Here is a 22,779-nt window from a genome sequence, read left to right as displayed (position 1 = left end):
GGATCAACTTTAACATTTGAAAATGCCGAATCACAAACTTACCATATGGGTTCTTAGCCTTGTGAGGCATTGTACCATCACTAAATTTGCCTGGTCCAGCCTTGTTCTCAGCACACACTCTGAACTCATATTCCTGTCCCTCAATCAAGTCACCAATTGTAAATTTGGTATCAGTAACAGGTTGCCAGTTGGCTTTCACCCATTTGCCATACTTCTCCCTCTTCTCAATGATGTATGAGATGACAGGGCTGCCTCCATCGTCGCTTGGCGGTGACCAGGATAGGTTCATGGAGTTGGCTGTGATGTCAGCGACCATTGGGATAGATGGTGCCTCTGGTGCAACTGTTCAAAGAAAAATGTATTCAAGTTGTACTATAAGCTTATATTTGCTATGAAATAAGTCAATGAAATGAAATATTGCTTCATATTTAAAAGGAACAACATTTTAACAAAAAATTAATTATTTTGGGTGGCCTCTATGCTGTCTGTGGCTATACATCAATATTTTTTGAGCATTTGCATCGTTTATTTCCGATCCTCACATATACTAATTTGTGTCTCGCATTGTCTTACGCCCAGCTAGGGAGAAGCATATAGGCCGCCTCCTTCTTCGTTATTTAATATATAATTGGCCGCTGAGACACAATGAGAGAGTTATCATGGGGACTTAAGTTGAGATTGCTCGAGTACCGACTGTGAATTCAGGCAGTGCAGTGGTAAGACTCTGGACCGGTAATCCAGTGACCGGGGTTCAATCCCCGCTGAGTCTTGATTTTTTCCCTCTAAATATTTTCATATGTCAGTTTGCTCGAGCCCCAAACAAGTCATTTGCTTTTGTAAGTTTAATATCTTTTGTACTCTTTTCTTACTTTACAAAATAACCTATAATATGCAAAGTATGCTTTTGAATGACTTATTACAAACAAACCCAGTTAAAAGTGTTATGATGGCCAATGCAAATATATAAGAGCTTTTTGCAGATGCTATCTTCAGTGCTGATTTGCTTTTTTCCAAATAGCTTATCACACATATAACTTCAAGCCTAGGCACCAGCACTTTGACATCTCCAGGTTATGCAGTTGGCACTCAAAAGTAAATTTATTAACCAAACTTACCATAGGGTGGCTTGATAGTCACTCCATCTGATGGCTCAGATGGTTTACTAAGTCCAGCTTTGTTCTCAGCAGTCACTCTGAATTGATACTCTGATCCAACCACAAGGTCCAGTGCAGTACACTCTGTGTCAACTACTAGGTCGTCTTTGTTAACACGCAGCCAGCGAGAAGCAAAGCGCTCCTTCTTCTCGACGATGTAACCCTTGATTGGTGCGCCACCATCAGTCTCAGGGGTGTCCCACTTGAAAGTTGCTGAGTTAGCAGTGGACTTGGTGACCTTTGGTTTGCCAGGTTGACTTGGGATGTCTGTCAATTTAAATATTTCACAAGTTGATTCTCAAAGACTTTAAGACATTTTTGCAATGTAACATGAAACACAAGTAAAACCAATCTTGCACGTATTTGTAAATACATGGTGCAATGAAGAAAATTGAGTCTCTTGTTTGACCAAGAAAGTTTCCCTTACTTAATGTTCCTTCTCATTTCATAGGTCACAAAATGTTGAAAATGCCAACAGATTGGAATTATGATTCCTGAGATAGTATATTTTTTTTCAAATTGATAACAATAAAAATACAAGGACAAAAACATATTGGACTTTATCTTTGGCCATACCTCAAACTCATATTTTTACAACATGCAACAAGTTTAATAACTACCATTTTTATTTTATCTTGGATTAATTTTTACTTTGATCACAAAAACGTTTGACTCTCTTGACAGCTTTTTTTTCTCTAAATAAGTAATTTCTGATTTTAGATTAATTTTTTTTCAAATAATTTTTGAATTTTGTTATTTTATTGTCCCAGAGGTTAGCTCCTTTGTTCAGTAAACTTCCAAACATGACCTGCATACTATAGCAGTAATTAAACTTACCAAATGGTGCCTTGGCCATGACTGTATCACTAGGTTCACTAGCGGGTCCTGGTCCAGCCTTATTCTCAGCAATCACACGGAATTGGTATTCAGTCTTCTCCCTCAATCCTGAAACCACCATGGTAGTTTCGATCTCCAAGTGACTGCTGACCTTTGACCAGCGTGAGGCAAATTTGTCCTTCTTCTCCACGTAGTATCCCAGTATTGGTGCACCACCATCTGATTTTGGTTTTGTCCAGTTGAGTGTAAGGCGTGTACGGTCGACCTCGCTGACTTCTGGTTTGCCTGGTGCACCCGGTGGGTCTATTGAATGGAAATACAGTTAATGTTTAGATGAGTACTTATATATCTATAAAGTCTTCACAATGATAATGTTTCCAATAACACTCATTAGTACCATAACACTCATCAGTACCATAACTATATAAAGTAATATGATGAATAGTGAATGTCCAACTTGGGTTTGCTACTAATTTTTTTAGTCATGAGCATTAACAGACATTCAACAACCAATACAATTTGCACTCATCTCAACATCTGAAGACATAAGACTTACTTGGGAGCCCCAGATGATTTCACTACAGAATCAACCTTGGACACCCCAATACACAATTTCCATTGTTAATCTTACCATACTAATTCTTAAAACTTTGAGCATACATACTAAGTGCATAATTTAACTGAAACAAAAGTATTACTCAAGTCTCAACCCCAATTAGATCAATGAAACAAAATCAAATAAGAATTGAATTAAAACCACCAATGACTTTTTGGGTATAGCTCTCCTTATTTGCTACTGCTAACAGGCTTAGCTTCTTGACAGATTTTTGAACCCTAACAGGACTGTGTACTACAAAACACTACTTGATATATGCGCTGTTCGTGCGTGCATCCCACGTGGTGTGATGATGCAATTGCCCTAAGTGATATATAGGCACGGTTTTGCTGGCCAGCGAAGCCCAAGACCCATGGCAAAGGGTTGCCGACCTAGTGCTTGGCATGTGAGGGGTCTCAGGTTCGAATCCCACCCAAAGCAAACAATTTCTTTCATTGCTTTCTCTCTTTATTCCATCCTTCTTTCCCTTTCCATCGCTCAAAAGTCTTTAGGCGGTTAGGGTTAAAGGAATTTGTAAATTAACATGAAAATGAAGTACAACATAATCAGTAGGTTTATCCTTACCATAAGGTCGTCTGACTTTGATAGGTTTAGATGGCTGACTAGGCTCACTAAGACCAGCTTTGTTCTCAGCAAATGCCCTGAATGTAAGCTCTTGTCCTTCCCTCAGACCAGTCAGTGTGTAAGTCATTTCAGTAATCTTCTCCATGGTGACCATACTCCAACGGCTGCCAGGTGTGTCTTGCTTCTCAAGTCTGTATCCCGTGATCCTACTGCCTCCATCCGAAGGTGGAACGGTCCACTTTACGGTGATCTCATATTCGCCTGTCTCTGAGGCAACTGGAGTACCTGGTGGATCCGGGATATCTGGGAGAATAATGATGATGGCAAAAAGAGAAATAAATATATATATATTTGCATCATAAAGTTACCGTAACATAAACAAGTCTACTTCTTTACAAAAATTTCCCAATAGTTGCCTATATCTATGTTCCTCACATGAAAGTGTGTTCAGAAGAGTACTGACTAGATTTATAAGTCTAATGTAAACTTGTTGTTGGCCTAAAAGAAATCACAGTGAGAGTACCAAAATTACTTGCTTTAAAATAAATCCTGTTGAAAATTGCAGGAAGGGTAATAAAATTAACCTTCCTTCTACAGAAATTACAAAGAAGATAGAAAATAAGGGTCACTTTTATCATCATTAGGACTGTTGAAAAGAGGATGCTTTTATTTTTTTGTTTTGGTTCTGTAAATGGTCACTTGTGGAACAAGCTTGGATATCCAATTCAATACCGATATCTAAAAATATCCGCTTTGACAATATGATGTACATAATGTGACACGATCTGATCAAGTCAGACCAAAGTTGGAAATTTTCAAAAATTGATTTATTACATTGCTAATTTGCTCAGTACCTGTATTTGTCAGTATTTGTTGACAATCCTAAAACCATGGCATACATGGTTGCAAAGTGATGAACTTATTGCTCATTATTCTTTAATTTGGTCCATATCTCAATGTCATTAATGCTGACTTTGATCTGATAAGTCATCTTACCATATGGCTCTTTAGCAACGGTAGGTTTGGTAGGCTCGCAGAATGTGCTAGCACCAGCTTTGTTTTCAGCAGCAATGCGGAACTGATATTTCTCTCCCGTCTTCAGATTTGGCACATCAAATGTTGTGTTCTTTGTTGTTCCTATGGCAACCCATCTTCCACTGAAGGGGTCTTTCTTTTCCACAACATAGCCTGTGATCTTGCTACCTCCATCTGATGCTGGTGGTTGCCATGACAATGTCATGGATGATCCAGTGATGTCACTTATCTCAGGAGTGCTAGGTGACTCAGGAACATCTGAATTTCATAATGAATAGGAATTTGGTTTATATTGCATTAATAAACACCTTTGAAATTTGTTTAAACATCCCAATTGTTAACTGTCTGGGAATAGTACTTTCTCACCACTTTTGTTATAGTCTGGTTGCTCTACGAAAAAGGTATAAAAATCAAAACCACTAATCCCTCCAATTAGCTCCTGCTGATTTCAAATTATAGAACTATCAAAAAGTGTGCCAACAGGTTTCATAATAAAGATCTTTGCATTATTTTGTTACCCTTCTTGGAAAATTGCTTGCACTTGCCAAAGGTGGACTTTGTAATAACTTAAAGCAGAGATCTTTGAAACTTTTCTCCAGATATTGATCCAAATTAAATGGATAATAATGAGACATTTTTTTCCAATGTTACAGACACTATACCATATTAACATCCATATGCTCCAAGCAATGGTTGCTCCCATATTCTACTGCACCAAACTGACACAAATAAACTGTTCCCTCTGAAAAAGCAATTTTGATTTAGATACCCAATACAACAAATATTGCACAAAACTTACCATATGGCAGTTTAGCCACAAAGGATTCGGATGGCTCACTAGCCGGTCCCGTTCCGACCTTATTCTCAGCAGTCACTCTGAATATGTACTCCTTTCCTTTAATAAGTTCATCCACTTGGTATGTAGTCTCCTTGATAGCAACTCTGCTAGCTCTAACCCACCTATCCGTGGTGGCCACATCACATTTCTCCAGGTAATATCCTGTGATACGGCTACCTCCGTCAGACTGTGGTGGAGTCCATTTCACTGTGCACATTTTGTCAGTGATGTCGCTTACTTCGGGTTTGCCTGGCGCATCGGGTTTGTTGATCTAGAAGAGATGAAAACAAGTAAATTGCATTGTAAGTCATAGTTCCGTTTATTATAATTTCATGTTAAAAACAGTTGAAAGTACATCTGAAGAATACCATGGTGTGACTCTGTAGAAAAATGTAGCAAATAATGGACTATTGAAGTAGCCCAATCCCTTATGTAAGACACACTCCCTGTGTGGAAAATTAAGGCATTTTCTTCTATGGGGGTGTATAGATTCATTAAAATGAAATAGCCCAATATTGCACTATTTTACTTTTGGTTTAAATGATCTATTTTCATAAAGGTTCAGTGGCTCAATTAGACCTTGTGAGTTTCTCTACAGCCCATAGCATTACATTTTGGTTCTCTTATATTGCTCTGGTGCCTCTTGCTGATATAAACTAGCATAACTTGTTTAACTCCAACAACTCATATACACCATCCAAAGTAGCTTGAATTGTTTGGTTTTCTAGTTACATTTACAGCCTTGGGTCACAGAGTGATTCAAAAATCACTGTTTGTTACTGGACTTCAGTCAAGTTCAGTACCTTGGTCATAACAGTGATTCAATACTCGCTATTCATTACTGGACTTACAGTCAAGTCCAGTACCTTTAAAATTATGTTATCAACACCAAATAACTCATCTTCAAGTAGGTTGGATTGCTTGGTTTTTCAGCTCCTGCTTTGTTCTCAGCAGTAACTTGGAACTCATAATCAGTTCTCTCAATGAGTCCAGTGACATTAAAATGAGTCACTCTGAATAATAATGATTTGCTCTACTCAATCAGACCATAAGACTCACCTTCAAGTAGGTTGGATTACTTGGTTTTCCAGCTCCTGCTTTGTTCTCAGCAGTAACTCGGAACTCATAATCAGTTCCCTCAATGAGTCCAGTGACATCAAAATGATGCGCTTTGACCTGAGAGATGTTGACCTTTGTCCACCAGGTGCTGAATTTGTCTTTCTTTTCAATGATGTAGTTGGTGATTTCTGCTCCTCCATCACTCTCTGGAGGTGTCCAGGTGAGGGTCAAGGCTGTCGGCTGGGAGTTACTGATTTCTGGTGTGCCAGGAGCTTCTGGAACATCTGTGTGAAACAGAAGATGAAAGTATTGTGTGTTATTTATCAATAAGATTATTTTCAGTTTTCAACTTGTATGCATTAGGGATACACAAATGTATATATGTCAATAACCAGGAGTTCAAATTTACAGCAGCATGAAATGGACATATCACATAAACCAAATCACAGCCAAGGCAAACAGAACACTTGTCTGCTATTATAAACCCATGGGCACTACTGCCTTTTCACTACCAGTGTCTCCGATTGGTTCATCACATGACATAACCATTAGAGCAACCAATCAAAATAGAGATTTGAGATCTCTTACAAATTTTAAGCTTAATTCCCTCCAGCCCTACTGACTATTCTTACCATATCACTGATTGGCTCAGTAAATGATAAAGCCCTCTTTTTAACCAATCAAAATAGTTCTTAGAGGCTGGAAGTGCCCATGGGGAAAACCAACAATTTTGACCAGAAGTGCCCATCCCATGGGGTTAAAATTGCTTCTCCATCTACTTACCATAAGGTCTCTTGGCCAATGCTGGCTTTGTAGCATTACTAAACTCTCCTACACCAGCCTTATTTTCAGCGGCAACACGGAACTCATATTGACTCCCTTCCTGCAATCCAGTCACATTATAGCTAGTTTCATTTGGACGTGTCTTTGCCACAACTGACCAACGTGAGCTATATGGTTCTTTCATCTCCAGGGCGTAGCCTGAGATTTCATTTCCGCCATCTGATTTGGGCTTCTTCCATGAAACCGTCATGGTCTTGGCAGTGATGTCACTGACCTCAGGAGTAGCTGGTGCTTCTGGTGGGTCTGGAGTTTCAAAATAAAAGAAAACATTAGTATATTAGATTCAGAGTTTTAGCTATAGAGAGCATAACATTTCACTCATAGTCGTCTGAAATAGGGATGAGAATTAAATGAGAATACAGGTTCTATTCATTATCATAAATAGTATAGCTTTGCAAGTATCCACTAATGTGCACTGTCACTTTGTATTTTGATTCATTCTGAGAGCAGAACTAAATATATATTGGGAGTTCAGCACCTTTCTTCAAATGGATGCACTATTTCAAATAATTTATTGTGATGTTGGAATTGCGTGCTGTAAACAAGGTACCGTATTCATTCCAATAAGCGCCCATGCCCCAATAAGCGCCCACCCATGTATTTTCAATTTGCTAAAGGGTACCATTAATGTTGAAGTGACAGATAGACGTCGATACAGTGAAATAGCTGGAGGACTACAAGTCCTGTGTAAACTTGCAATACATTTTCTGCATCAGAAAAGCTGGAGGACTACAAGTCCTGTGTAAACTTGCAATACATTTTCTGCATCAGAAAAGCTACTAGAACGTCTCAGGACCCTTTTATAACCTACGTCAATTTGTCTCTAATAAACGCCCCTTACGAGAAAATTAGGTAAACCAGGTAAAAATAAGCGCCCACGCAACATGATTTTGTTAAGCGCCCTGGCGCTTATTGGACTGATTACGGTAGCTTGTTTTCTTGGGGTTTACGCAAACTCTATAAGCTGTCTATCCTCAGTTATCACAAATGAAGTTTAATTAATGGATGAAAATACTACTAACATCACCACTTTTATCCAAATTACATACCAAATGTTTTAAATCAATCACTTACCATATGGAAGTTTGGCAGTAAATTTAGCTGATGGTTCACTGGGAGGCCAGCGCCCACTTTGTTCTCAGCATACACTCTGACTTGGTACTCATGTTTGACGATAAGATCCTCAATCTTCAAAGTCACATTCTTGATAGGACTTCTGTTAACTTTAACCCAATGCTCTGACTTTGTGTCCAATTTCTCCACAATATAGCCAAGGATCTTACTACCTCCGTCAGTCTCTGGTGGTGTCCAGGTAGCTGTTGCGTTGGTCGCGCCAATGTCGCTGATGACCGGTGTACTCGGTGCAGATGGGGCATTGACTTTGAACACGACAGGCTCGCTAGCTTCACCAACACCAGCTTTGTTTTCAGCAAGGATGCGGAATTCGTAGTCCATGGCTTCCTTGAGGTTGATGACTTCGTATTTAGGTTGTCTGACAAGACCTATGTTATCTTTGGTCCATCGGCTGCTGTATTTATCTTTGCTCTCCACGATGTAGCCAAGGATTGGTGAACCACCATCGTCTTCAGGTGGTGTCCAGGTTAGGGTGAGAGTACCAGGTTTGACATCAGATATAACTGGTTTACCAGGTGCTCCTGGAACAACTACAATGACAAAAGAAAATAAGACAAAGCAAAATATTAATGACAAGGTGTGGTTTAAAGAGTGTGGCGGTGTACTTTATGTACAGTGTATGTATACTTGTTGCAATAGGTTTGCAAATTTGATACTAAATGGAATAATTTGCTGCTTGAAGCTCATATTTATTGTTTTATGGCAATTTCAAATCTGAAACCAATCTTCACACACCAAGCATCTACACTATAGAATAAAATTAATTCTTGAAATGTCAAAACCTGGAGAAACCTTTGGATTTTACTAAAATCCACCATAATTGTGGGTCACACATCACCTTTGGGTAATATGTTGTACTGATAACACAAGAGGAGCACAACTTTTCACAAATATAATGCTCATGCTCTAAGATACCAATAATTGTTTGGGCATTTGCTGCAGGTACACCATTTAACTCCACATAAGTGACAAGCCAAAATGGTGGATTTTCCATTGCATTACACATGGGGAAAAGGAAATCTGCATACTTCTTTGGTAATTGCAAAAAGCATTCATATCTTACCATATGGTTCTTTTGCAGTTACAGGCTCCGTAGCCTCACTGTATTTGCCTACTCCAGCCTTATTCTGAGCGGCTACTCTGAACTCATAGTTGGCGCCATCTTTGAGACCTGTCACAGTGTAGTCAGTGTCAATAGTCTCTGCTACAGGCACCCAGCGTGTGCTGTGTGGCTCCTTCATCTCAATCACATAGTCTGCAAAAAAGAAGAAAAAAAACCACAATATAATATTTATTTTGACTTTCACCTTTTCAAAATGCAGTTTAATTTGTACATATCAAATGAAACAAAAAATTATCCCTGCTGCTGAAATGGAATAGCCCTCGTGATGTCACGCGATGTTTCCATGGGAAGCCAATTGGGTGCCTTGTTTGGTATCAGGCGGGCCAATCACAGGCAGCCTTGCTTGGAGCCGTCGGTGGCCATTTTGTTAGCTAAGGCCATTCTCTGTCAGTTTTTCAGCAGAACGGATGCAGAAATTTTTATTCAACTATAAGACAATGAATAGGCCGTCACAGCTTACAAAAAAGTGGGTAGTGGTGAAGCCAACGGATGTGGACACAAAACACATCAAGGATACCTCGAATATGAACAACTGGAAAGAAAAAAAGCAGTTTACACCACATCACATCACATGAAATGAATTGTGACGGTACAATGAACAGTCTGGAGTTGTTTGTATAACATGTATAACTCGATAAAACTTTCGTGGTCGATTGTCTAAACAGTGATCTGAGGAAGTCATGCATGTACTGAGTACTATTGATTGGGATTGCGGACTGGTGGTATGGAATAATTCTAATGTGTGGAAATATTGTAGGCGATATCTTAGCGCTATTACATTTGTCAGAAGAGAGACTATATTTATCCTATGCTTGTAAGCGGTGGCAACAGCCGATGGCCAAATAGAGTATTGTATTTTGCGTCAACAGTGAATAACACGGTGAGAAATTTGCTTTCAAAATTGTCAAACATGGTCGTCTACATGTATAGCCTACATGTATGTACATTACTAACATAGGCCACTGAATCACGACAGTATATAGCCGGGGGGGGGGTCACTGGGTTATCAGGGGTTTTGACCTCATAAATAATTATAAATCATGCAGGTAGGAGAATGGAAAATGCTTGAAATTAAGGGAAAGCAAAGTTTTGAACCATTTCTATGTTCATCATAATTATATTAGGCAGTCTGAAGGAACACAATCTTTTTCTGTTCTGGTTTGAAATTGAAAGTTGTATAACAACACGGTTCAAAATTTTTGTTCTGAATTGGAAAATCTCTCTTGGTATTTAATAGCCATATGAGTGAATTTAGCACATGTTATCATCATGGGATGGACACGTGATGCTTTGTTTGGTAAAATTATATTATGAGTGAATTTAATTGTCAATTTCAATATTTTGGCAACATGGTTCAAACATTTTGTTCTGAATTGGAAAATCAGTGTCTTTGTATAATAATAACCATATGAGTGATTTTAATTTCAATCCGTTTAGCGCAATCATGATGGGCGTAGACACGTGATGCTCTCTCTCTGGGTAAAATTATAATAATAGTCATAATATGAGTGAATTTCATGGTCAATTTATCGCAATCATCATCATGGCCGTAGACGCGTGATTCTCTCTCTTGGTATATAAAAGCCATGTGAGTGAATTTAATTGTCAATTTCAAACTTTTATACATAAGCATCATGGCGTGGACACTTGATGCTCTAATTTTGGAAGCCATCCGGGTTTTCTATTTGGATAAAACGAATCACAACAAAAAAAGAGTAACCTCAACGCTATCGTCTATGTCGTCTATGAAAAACAAAACGGCCTTTAAGAATAAATAGATAAATAAATAAATTTTAAAATATGAATAAAAAATGGGTTTAATTATGTGTTTTTGACCTTTATTACAAGTTCAATCCAAGGTTGTCGGAGTTCAAATAGATTAATAAAGGAGTTGAATTGTTGAATATATTGGATGTCATTTATAGACAGGCATGAATTATACACAAAGTAAAAGGGCTTTTGCTGGCAGAATTTGCTTCTCTTTTTCTGTCTTTTAATTCACTGCAGGTCATGTGGTTACTTGAGACAGGTGGTAGAAGGAGGACATCTTGCGGGATCTGCAACAGAAAGCCCGTAATTACCATGCCTATGACAGTGGATGGAGTATATTTTGAATTGTAACCTGGCTCTATGGGGAGGAACGATCTTTGTTAGAGCACAAGCATGATGGAAAGCAGTAACTTCTCTAATGGTGAAAAATTTTATTGTGTATAACGGCTAACTACATTTAGAGCATGTACAGATAACGAAGAATCTTCATCTATATTAGATACATTGTATCCTTCAAATGGAGTATTGTTGCACCTTAATATGGCGAGGAGGCGAACCAAAATGCTAGTTGTGAGAACGAAAAGATTATATATTATACAGTTCTTAAAAAAAAAAAAAAAATAGCATAAGCAATTATGGAAGCTGTATGCTAACAAGTCCATGTCAAAAATGCTTCTACTGAATGGAGCTGCAATAAAGGATAGAGGAAGATCATTCCATAGCTTGATGGAAATGCCAATATTTATTTTGTACCACTGATTGGGCTTATATTATTCTTGGGCAATATGTCCATGTCAAATAATACAAGAAACAGATGAAGGAAGCGGTAGCAAGAAAGGATAGAGGAAGATCATTCCATAGCTTGATGGAAATGCCAAAATTTATTTTGTACCACTGATTGGGCTTATATTATTCTTGGGCAATATGTCCATGTCAAATAATAGAAGAAACAGATGAAGGAAGCGGTTGCAGGAAACTGCAGAATTATCTTGGTGTCATCAATGGATCATTTTAGTGATAAAATGTCAAAAATGCTTCTCTGAATGGAGCTGCAATAAAGAGGAAGATCATTCCATAGCTTGATGGAAATGTCAAAATTTATTTTGTACCACTGATTGGGCATATATTATTCTTGGGCAATATGTCCATGTCAAATAATACAAGAAACAGATGAAGGAAGCGGTTGCAGGAAACTGCAGAATTATCTTGGTGTCATCAATGGATCATTTTAGTGATAAAATGTCATACATTAAATGCTGAAGCGATCTGAAGGCAATTGAAGTGAGTGGATTTATCTCGGAGTAGCTAATTAACCAAACTCGTTGCTGCATGAATTATCTTTTAGTTGTCATAGCACATCCGACAACTTGACTTTTGCTAGTTGTAGAAATAACGGCAAACTTTTGCTAGTTGGAGAAATAACCCCAAATTCTATGGGGTAGAATTCAAATTGAAGTGAAATATCGGTCATCATATCAAATTTTTATAGATGGTCATATTAATAAATCAAGGGAAATTTGTGTATTTGCAGATAGGGGTGCGCAGGTGCAGAGTCCGAATAAAATTTATTTACTGGGGGAAAAATTATTCATCAATTAAATTATTGCAAATTGGCAATGTTTTCAATCAAATTACCTTTTACACTATACGTTTTGTCACCTAACTATTCTCCGACACAGGTTGGGGGTAGTCTGTTAACATAGGCCGAAGGAAATGCATATAATATATTACCTATTGTTAATGGCTAGTCGAGCGGTTATTACCAAATTTGGTAAAACAAACCTGCATTGTATAAGGCAAATAATTTTTTCTGTATCTATCAAACAAAGACTGGATCTTCATTATCATCAAGTTAAACATGTGTGTGTGATTAAATGTTGTAATAATTGTATCTATCAAACAAAGAGAATAATTTGTCATTAATTGAATTACAGTATCATCTATTATGGCATACTTATAATTTCACCGCCTCGTAAGTTTTCGCTTATAGACTGTAGGTAGTTACTAACAGAGGCATAAGGATATGCATATAACATATTACATATAGTTAATGGCTACATTGAGTAGAGTGATTATTATGAAATTATAAAAACAAATTCATGGTAAATGATTTCTTAGTCAAACGAAGTCCAGAACTCTTGTACATTATTATTATGTTTTCATGGTTTTAGTATATTAAGGTGTGTATATGAGTTCTATCATGCGTATTTTTTATGTATACTATTTTGTTCAGCATGTAGGCCCTATTTTTAATTTTAATTTTTATTTTAGTGGGTGTAAATTTAAGATTCTGTGCAGCGCCGCGCCTTGAGGATGTTTTTACATCGTGGGCTTTTATAAATCCATGTATTATTATTATTATTATTATTTCTTCGTTCCAATTACGGCAAATTAACCTTTAAAATTCATAGATTACATGTATAGTAATGTTTTTCGGTATGTCAGTGTTTTAAATAGGTTATCACCTAGTTGTTACTCCTGAAGCAGAAGGAAATTCACAATTTTTACAATGGTAACTCGTTAATAAGTAATAGTAGGCCTATTAAGCTACTAAAACACTCATTCATGATAATTGACAGTGGTCAAAATATGAGAAGTAGACACTCACTCGACAGTAGCATAATTATCTCATCTCACATGTTCAGAAGGAAGGAAATTCAAATAATTCAAAACAATCCTTTTGAAGTTATAATAGTCAGTGGGTTTTGTTGTTTTCTTTTCGGGTTTTCTCGCACGTGAATGTACCAGATGGCCAAAACAAAGCATTGGCAGGCATTCTTTTCCACTAGTACTGCATAAGAATGCTCACTAGGTAGGACTGTTGATCCAATCAGTCAAGTTAAATCCTAAACTTTTTAGCACCAACATTCGTCACCACCAACAATGGCAGGTTTATAAGTTGGGACAAACTATTTAAGAACACTATAATGGAGATCATAAACAAGGAAGGGAACGACAGCCAAGAGCTCGCCTTATTTGTAAAGCATAAAAATCTCGAGGGGGGGGTGGTTTGGCAATTTCCTTGCATGTGATGACAAGGAACTTGGGTGGCAGTTTTTGGATCATTTTAATAAAATGATCGATTTAATGTACAGAATTATACATGTACTACATTAATAAATTCGATTTAGTAGTTCCAATATCCGGAGGTATCTACCTACTGGGTATTTGGCATGGGTATATTTACCGATGTCCACTATGTAATCTGAATATGAATATAATAGGAAAATGAGAAAGGTATCAGCCCTTTAATTTCTTTTGACGCGCTAGATGACTGCCTAGCGAATTCATGTAAGTCCATGGCATTTTATATTCTCTCCATTGGTATTATGGAGCTTTTTATTTCCTCCTCCGAGGAGATATCGTGTAGAGGATTGCCTAGCGAAATATTTGTCCATTGGTATATGGAGCTTTTCCTCCTCGATAAGGAGTTGATCGCTAGATGAGTGCCTAGCAAAATAGTTCCCAGTGTGTTAAGGGGAACTCTTGGGTTATAGGCGCAACAAGCTTCCCAGTAATTGTTGGGAGGCTCGGTCGGGTATTTACTCCGTTCGAAAAAGTTGTCCAGAAATCATTATTATTTGGCTGATTCAGGAATTTTCTAAAAACATTGCTTGAATAAATTATGCGTTCTTTCTGAATGGCTGACCAGAGGCCCAAATTTTGGCGTATGTGTTTTCGTCATTTCAGTGTCTGGGGATAATGCAGTTTAATTTGTACATATCAAATGAAACAAAAAATTATCCCTGCTGCTGAAATGGAATAGCCCTCGTGATGTCACGCGAGGTTTCCATGGGAAGCCAATTGGGTGCCTTGTTTGGTATCAGGCGGGCAAATCACAGGCAGCCTTGCTTGGAGCCGTCGGTGGCCATTTTGTTAGCTAAGGCCATTCTCTGTCAGTTTTTCAGCAAGAACGGATGCAGAAATTTTTTTTCCCACCCACCACTCCCCATATGTCATAATTGATATCTGTTTAAAATTGATTTCAAGAGTTTGATAGTGTGTCATAAAATTTGAGTCTCGCAGTAGTGAGACAAGTACATATAAAGTGTCGGTCTTCAAATTAAAAGGTAATGAGGAATGAGATGAAATACTGAAAAGAGAAAGGAAAATATATTCGATTGAGAGTTCTTTGAATTTGAATAATATTCTAATTACATTGAGGTTTTTGAGTTACATAGGAGTATGACTATTGTATACGGGTGTGAGAGTGTGCGTGGGTAGATCACTTTAGGTTCAATTTCTATCTCAGCAACACATTCTATTCTGTTGCGCAGTTGTATTTTCTGAAATTCTATTTGTATAGGTGTGTTCACTCTAGTGTGTCTTCAGAAGCATTAACAAAATCGATACAATTGGTACCACTTTCAGTCTTAGGTGGTAATGCCCTTCAGTCTTAGGTCGAGTAATTTTATTTATAGCAGGAAGGAAGGAATTAACACCAGGTTGGCATGGGATAGCTAGACAGGGGCCAAGTACTATGCCCTCAGATTTTTCTTGTTCATCAAAGTATAAATAAAAATGAAATATTGGGTTCAAGTTTTTATGAGGTTGCGCAGCCGGCTGGTTATCGCGTTAATTTCTGTTAAAGGCTGCCTTTTGTATTAGACATGATATCCTAGTTATGTATTCGAATTCATAAATGTGCAGAGCATGGCACTGTGTTTGCTTGGCGTTGGCAGCGAAAAATAATGGGTTTTGCAATTAACTCCTTCAACATGTTCAAACAAAAAAAAAAATCGGGTTAATGGTCCACTGTGGTGAAGAGGCCTCGACCGTAAAATTCAGAGGCTCTTCAAATAATCGCAAGCGTGGATCTTGCGGTTTTTATTATGTATGTATGTATTATTCACTGGCGTGTTTGTAGAGAGCCAGCTTATCAGTTAGGCGCTTATCACCGTAGAAGTACTTCAAGATCATTTGCCAGTGCAGTGTGGTATTTCCGTGATAAACCACTACAAGCACGCTTTCGTAATATCATTATGCATTTAAAGTGCATTTTGGTCAATCATACATAGTAATGTTATTCTAATTTAATTATATTGATTTAATTGTTACTGCCTAAATGTATTGAGATTTATTTATATACCAATCACTCTTGTTTACATTTAATTTTATTACTTTGTTGAGCTATTAGTATCACTTGTATATTGATGTTGATGATTGATGAAAATTAAATATGAATGAATGAATTTACTAGCAAAGGAAATGAGGGGATCAGAAATAGCTTATTCCATGGTACAGGGTACGGATGTTAACAAGTAGTCCTTGTGGCAGTTTTTGGATCATTTTAATAAAATGATCGATTTAATGTACAGAATTATACATGTACTACATTAATAAATTCGATTTAGTAGTTCCAATATCCGGAGGTATCTACCTACTGGGTATTTGGCATGGGTATATTTACCGATGTCCACTATGTAATCTGAATATGAATATAATAGGAAAATGAGAAAGGTATCAGCCATTTAATTTCTTTTGACGCGCTAGATGTCTGCCTAGCTTAATTCATGTAAGTCCGCTGCATTTTATATTCTCTCCATTGGTATTATGGAGCTTTTTATTTCCTCCTCAGAGGAGTTGATCGTGGAGAGGATTGCCTAGCGAAATATTTGTCCATTGGTATATGGAGCTTTTCCTCCTCGATAAGGAGTTGATCGCTAGATGAGTGCCTAGCAAAATAGTTCCCAGTGTGTTAAGGGGAACTCTTGGGTTATAGGCGCAACAAGCTTCCCAGTAATTGTTGGGAGGCTCGGTCGGGTATTTACTCCGTTCGAAAAAGTTGTCCAGAAATCATTATTATTTGGCTGATTCAGGAATTTTCTAAAAACATTGCTTGAATAAATTATGCGTTCTTTCTGAATGGCTGACCAGAGGCCCAAATTTTGGCGTATGTGTTTTCGTCATTTCAGTGTCTGGGGATAATGCTAATGGCAAGTAAAATATTTTCAATTTGGAAAGAACTCTAATTTTTGCAAAACAATTATTCTAACACATTGTTTTTTGTTTGTAATAGGACCTGGTTGGAAAACTATGCTAGTCAGTTAATGCAGTTTTGCCCTAAATAATGATATATTAAATAAATAAATGATACATTTCCATAAAGATATATAGGTCAAACAAATAAGCAAGCCTGAACATTCTATGAATCCTTATCACTGAAGATATTCACAACCATAACATGCACATGTACAGATGTTTGTTGCATTACAGTAATTCGGATATGATAATTACTGATTAGAACAATTTGCATTGACTATGATACCAGTTTTGCTATTCAGACTAGCATTTTCAAATGTACAAGGCATGATTGTTTTAGGATAAAGGGTCCAGTTCATAAAGCATACCTATATCAATGTAAATTGTGTTTTAATCATTTGAAAGGTGTAACTTCTGCGGTTTCATACCTTTGCAAGATTTTTGTATAAAATTATCATGTTTACCAAAACTGTGCATCTTTCAAAAATTAAAAAATTCAATTTGATAAGTTGCTACTGATACCTTTTGATTGATTTCAATGTTTAAAAGTTAAGAAAAATGGCTTCACAATAGGACTGCCACAACAGTTCAGTCTTACCCCACTTTTATTGTACCAATCCTAGTACCTATTACTTGTTACAGACTCATCGACTTACTTGTAATAGGACTGCCTCCATCTTTACGTGGCTTCTCCCATGTCAATGTCATTGATTTACTGGTGATATCACTCACGATTGGTGTGCTTGGTGCACTAGGCTCATCTGATGACACAAAACATACACAAGAAAGATTTAAGTAATAGGTTGACATAAAGACTCAAGCATCAACATGCCGGATCTTAATGTATATTCCCTGTATTGTACCCTGGCTATTTGACTCAACAGGTGTATTCAGTTTTTTGATAACCCTTAACTCAGCTGAGTCATGAATGTAATATGACCTATCAAATCCACATCATATCAACATTATAGAAAACACCCCATCTCACTCACACTATACATTGTGATTCTACTACATCACTTCTCACCACAGAAAAGTTTGGATACAAAGCAAAGTTTCCAGATCTTGTCTCAATAATGTTACTGCAGTAGCACTACCTTTGTATATTTACAGTGTTTGAAATAGGGCCGGTCAGCCGGCCATTGGCCTGTAACTTTTTGGCCTGGCCGGTAACTTTTCTGACTGGCATCTAGTTGCCGGCCCGGCTGGCCGGTAAGTTTTTAAGGTCAAGCCCGGCTGGCCTGTAACTTTTTGAGGCATATTTCGAACACTGTATATTTAGCACAATTTAACAACAAGAAGTTTAGCATTTAAAGTTGTTGAAGGTGCATTTGTAGAGTTTCATCGCAAAATGCCATAAACCCATTTGAGAAAAAGTCCAAATTGTGTTAAATGGATGTGGCGTTTATCACATTTTGCAAAAAAGAAATAACTTATGCACCTGTTTACTGTTGGCTATATTGCAAGTTGGTGAAAATTGTACTCATGCCATCACTCGACAATTTTGGCAGTGTTATCGAAATTTTCATATATTTGGTGCTTATTGTGTTTTGTGATGAAACTCTTCATTCGGTGGTCCATTGTTATCATTTTTCTGAGATCAGATATATTTAATTGGCAATACCCACACCAACCCCTATCACTTCAAAATCCCACAAAAATAATTCCATCAATCTGTTTTTGACATACTACCTACCGTAAGGAAGTTTAGCAGTGAAGGCATGTGATGGCTCACTTGGTGTTCCGGTACCAACTTTATTCTCAGCTGAGACTCTGAAGATGTACTCAGTGTGTACAACCAAGTCTTCAACCTTGCATTTCTTTTCTCTGGCAGAAACCTTGGCTGCTTTCATCCATCTAGCAAAAAGAGAAAAAATATTGATAGTTGATTGTTTTTTGTGTTCTTATTGCTACAAAATGAATGCTACATATTGAAAAGGCAATGAGAATTATATCATTACATGGAAAAACAGTGGCATGATCGACAGGAAATATATATAATAAACATAATTTTTTACCAGATTCGCTGTTTAAATAATATAGGAGACAAGTAGAAAAATTGATCCCAACCAGCAACCAGCCTAATCACAAAGCTCCCGTGGCCAAGTGGTTAAGGCACAGGTCATGTAAACCTGAGGTCCTGGGTTCGATTCCCAGGCGGGATCACTTTTTCTACTTGTCTCCTTTATTATTTGCGACGACGAACCTGGTGAAAAATTATGTTTATTAATTATATCATTAATTGCATAAATAGTTTCCCCAAATACTCACTACCATTTTCAGAAACATATTTCACAAATAGTTTGCCAAAACATCTCACTAAGGTTTGGCATACAAGAGGTGTGACTCTACAGTATTTGTGACATAATCTGGCACACACAAATCTAAGCTCCAAACCGTGGATTTAATTGACTTTTTACTATCCAACCAAGACCAGACTTTACATTAACATTTTGTCTTACATGCATTTTTATGTTGTTTGCAAAATGCTGGTAGGTAGAGGGAATTCACCTTGGTCTGGGGTGGACATTTTAAAAATGAATTTAGAAGAGCAGCAACGACACCACTTGCATTACATTCCAGATGTTAAATCTACATCATATGCAAAATTTGAGGAAAAATGAACAAGTCCGTTTTATTTTAGGGCCATTTGTCTATAACTGGTCTTTACATGTAGCCCTATGGAGAGAGTGCTCGTTGAGGGCGCTATAACCCCCAATTTAGGAACAAAAATGTGATTTTAAAAAAACGGACTCGTGCAAATTTTCTAAAATTTTCAGAGTATGTAGTTTGAACATGTAGAAATATAATCAAGTAGTTACCCTACCTGCTCTTCTCCGAAAAAATAAAAAGTCCTATACCTCAATGATAATGAAACCTAGGAGGGACCTGTACATGTTCTTACTTGCTTGGTGTCATCGGTTGTTCAGCTATATTCAGGGGTGCATCCTCATTTATAGTCCTTTACAAACACAAAAAAAAAACCCACACTATACACCCACAATAAAATGGGCAATAGACCTCCTCTTACCTATCTTTGGATGTGTCTTGTTTCTCAATGATGTAAGAAGTAATATGGCATCCACCATCATATTCCGGTGGCGTCCATTTCACAATGGCGGTCTTATCAGTCACATCACTCACATCTGGTTTACCAGGTGGTCCTGGTGGACTCATCTTCAGATGTCCTGGTTGACTAGGTTTGCCAGCACCTGCTTTGTTCTTTCCTAAGATCCTAAACTGGTATTCTGTCTCCTCCGTTAGGCCTGTTACTTGGTAGGTCAACCCTGTGATGGTATCAAGGTTCTTCTTGGACCAGCGTGTGCTGAATTGGTCTTTGTATTCAACAATGTATTCTTTTATTTCGGCGCCACCGTCATCTGTGGGTGCGGTCCATGTTAGTGTAAGGTTGGTTCCTTTGATGTCGGAGAGGTCAGGAGTTCCTGGAGGACCTGGTGGTTCTGTAATATAGATTGAATAATTTGGATTAAATTTATTTCACATAATACTTCTTTATTTTGTACTATTTAAGAAGTGTTTTTCAAATGTACTACTTAGATTTTAGGCCTTGCATCACTGCCCTTTCTGTCATTACATATTTTGTCATATTAAGCTGATCATTGTAAATACTTAAGTCTACACAAACGCATAAACTTAAACATATTAGCTCTTATCACATTTAAACTTTTGACTTTTGCAACACACAATATTTTCATCATATAATATTTTCACACTTTGTAAGCAGCATCAAATGTTCGCAATACATAATCATTTCAGAGTTTTAAGAAATACAATTAACAACGGGCATGTAATTTTTGCTTCATACTATTTCACTTTTATTACATACCATATGGCTCCTTAGCTGTGATTCGCATTGAAGCTTCACTAAACTGTCCAACTCCAGCTTGGTTTTGAGCAGCCACTCTAAACTCATACTGCGATCCCTCCATCAAACCGTCAACCTTACAATTTGGTTCATCTGTCTTGGCAATAGGCACCCATCGCTGGCTGAAAGAATCCCTCTTCTCTACGACATAGTTGCTGATTGCATTGCCGCCATCATCGTCGGGCGCAGACCAGCTGAGATTAGCGGTGTGAGCTGTGATGTCAGCCACAAGTGGTTGGCTTGGACTGGTTGGTGCAACTGTAAGAATTATATAAATTGGACAGATTTTACTTTGGATGTTTTGAAGCTTTATATCATCAAGGTGTACACATACATATATTTTTCAACCGGTGTTGACTGTGTTCTTTGACAACTTGATCCTGTTTTGGTGTGAATGCTTAGTCTATGGCTTTTGCTTTCTTGAATATCACTTAACTTCCAGTAGTCATATGCTGCTTGCCAAGACTCTTTCCCCGTAAACTGAATTTATACTCAATCTTTTTTACAGAAAAGCGATTCGCATGCATGCTAAGTGTTCACTCAGTGTTTTCAGAGCGTGTCACTTTTGCAAGTTAAAGAAATCTCAACTTTCGATCGACATCCCTTGACACGTGAATGCATCAACCAATCATTTACAACCAACTGGATCTATTATTTTGCTAATTAATTTACCTTTCTTGATTATTAACTTTAGGTGATGAATTAATTCAAAGTAATAATTATTGACAGCAATGGATGTTCTAAAAATGAATTTTGTGGCATTTAAAATATTTTAATTGGCGTCTGCAATTGCTATTGCTGTGATATTGTATAAATGCAAATGCCGAATTTGACAACTGCCCATTGCTTTCCAAAAGCAATCAAGTATAAATTCAGCTTTATATACATGAGCACACTAAGTCAGCACATTAATACACTGACATAACTGATTGAAGGAAGTAAAAAGCTAACAAGACTTTGTGACATCAGAAGGATATCGTAGACTTTCGTAATTTCAGCACCTCTCATCCGTGTTTAATAATGGCATAGCCTCTAAAACACCTCACTCCTCTAACAAAATGAAAAGGTTCTCCGTCCAATATTCAAAATTCTCCAATCCCATCATGGTGACCTGAAGTTCCCATGTGGATATGTGATCATGTCTACTTCTTCTATTTGTAAATCTAAAACAACTGAATTATCAAAGGATGACAATATTTTAAATTCACCAAAAAAGTTAAGGTTTACACAAAATTACATCTTACCAAATGGTAATTTAGCAATGAAAGAATCAGATTCTGCACTAGGCAACCCTGTGCCAGCCTTATTCTCTGCCGTCACTCGGAACTTGTACTCATGATTAATAATCAAATCCTCCACTCTATGCGACAAGGTCTTGCCGTCAGTCTTCTTGGATCTGACCCATTTGTCTGTCTTCTTGTCATATTTCTCCAGGACGTAGTCTGTGATCCAGCTGCCACCATCTGAGATAGGTTCAGTCCAGATTACGGTGGCTGCAGTGTCGGTGATTTCATGTATTTCAGGTTTGCCTATGTGGATGAGAATGAAGTAGGAATAAATGCATGAGATACATGATGTTTGATCAACAAAAACGAATATTCTTTATTATTAAAATCTTATCAAGGATCAAGGTGTCGACTGCAGACAACATGTTTTTAAAAAAAAATTTCAGAATTCTAAATTTTCATGACCATATTTGGAATCAGCATGAAAAATGTATTAAAACGAGTACAAACAAGCCTAGTCAGTGGTTCTTATATATTTTGAGAAAATATCTCAAATCTTGGAATTTGTATGTTGAAGCTTATGGCTAGCATGCAGAGCATTAAGCATATGAGAGGTATCTAGACCTACATAAGCTTAATTGTATGAAATATTGCTTCTTGACATCCTGGATTAAGGGCAATCTAATTATAGAAAGCATTTCCTGTAAGGTGT

The 22,779-nt window shown here is 37.4% G+C and overlaps 1 protein-coding gene, 1 non-coding gene and 1 pseudogene across 2 annotated transcripts in view; 1 reads left to right on the top strand and 2 right to left on the bottom strand.

Annotated features, from left to right (window-relative positions):
• LOC140167517 (twitchin-like) overlaps nt 1-8,160 on the bottom strand; it is a 118,454-nt pseudogene extending 110,294 nt beyond the window's left edge.
• LOC140167516 (twitchin-like) overlaps nt 7,242-22,779 on the bottom strand; it is a 55,543-nt gene continuing 40,005 nt past the window's right edge. The window contains exons 37-44 of the mRNA XM_072190823.1: nt 22,086-22,370; nt 20,803-21,099; nt 19,987-20,416; nt 18,652-18,812; nt 17,612-17,716; nt 9,144-9,335; nt 8,021-8,610; nt 7,242-7,274 (exon numbers count right to left, since the gene is read on the bottom strand). Coding sequence (XP_072046924.1) covers nt 7,242-7,274; nt 8,021-8,610; nt 9,144-9,335; nt 17,612-17,716; nt 18,652-18,812; nt 19,987-20,416; nt 20,803-21,099; nt 22,086-22,370 — 2,093 coding nt within the window. The remainder of the gene's footprint in view (nt 7,275-8,020; nt 8,611-9,143; nt 9,336-17,611; nt 17,717-18,651; nt 18,813-19,986; nt 20,417-20,802; nt 21,100-22,085; nt 22,371-22,779) is intronic.
• Trnat-ugu (transfer RNA threonine (anticodon UGU)) lies at nt 19,048-19,121 on the top strand. The gene has a single exon. It is a non-coding gene; the product is annotated as a tRNA-Thr (tRNA).

This window comes from Amphiura filiformis, chromosome 13 (genome assembly GCF_039555335.1).
Source record: "Amphiura filiformis chromosome 13, Afil_fr2py, whole genome shotgun sequence".
NCBI classification, from domain to species: Eukaryota; Metazoa; Echinodermata; class Ophiuroidea; order Amphilepidida; family Amphiuridae; genus Amphiura; species Amphiura filiformis.
The sequence above is the reverse complement of the archived record's forward strand: the minus strand, read 5'-3'. Positions and strand labels throughout refer to the sequence as shown.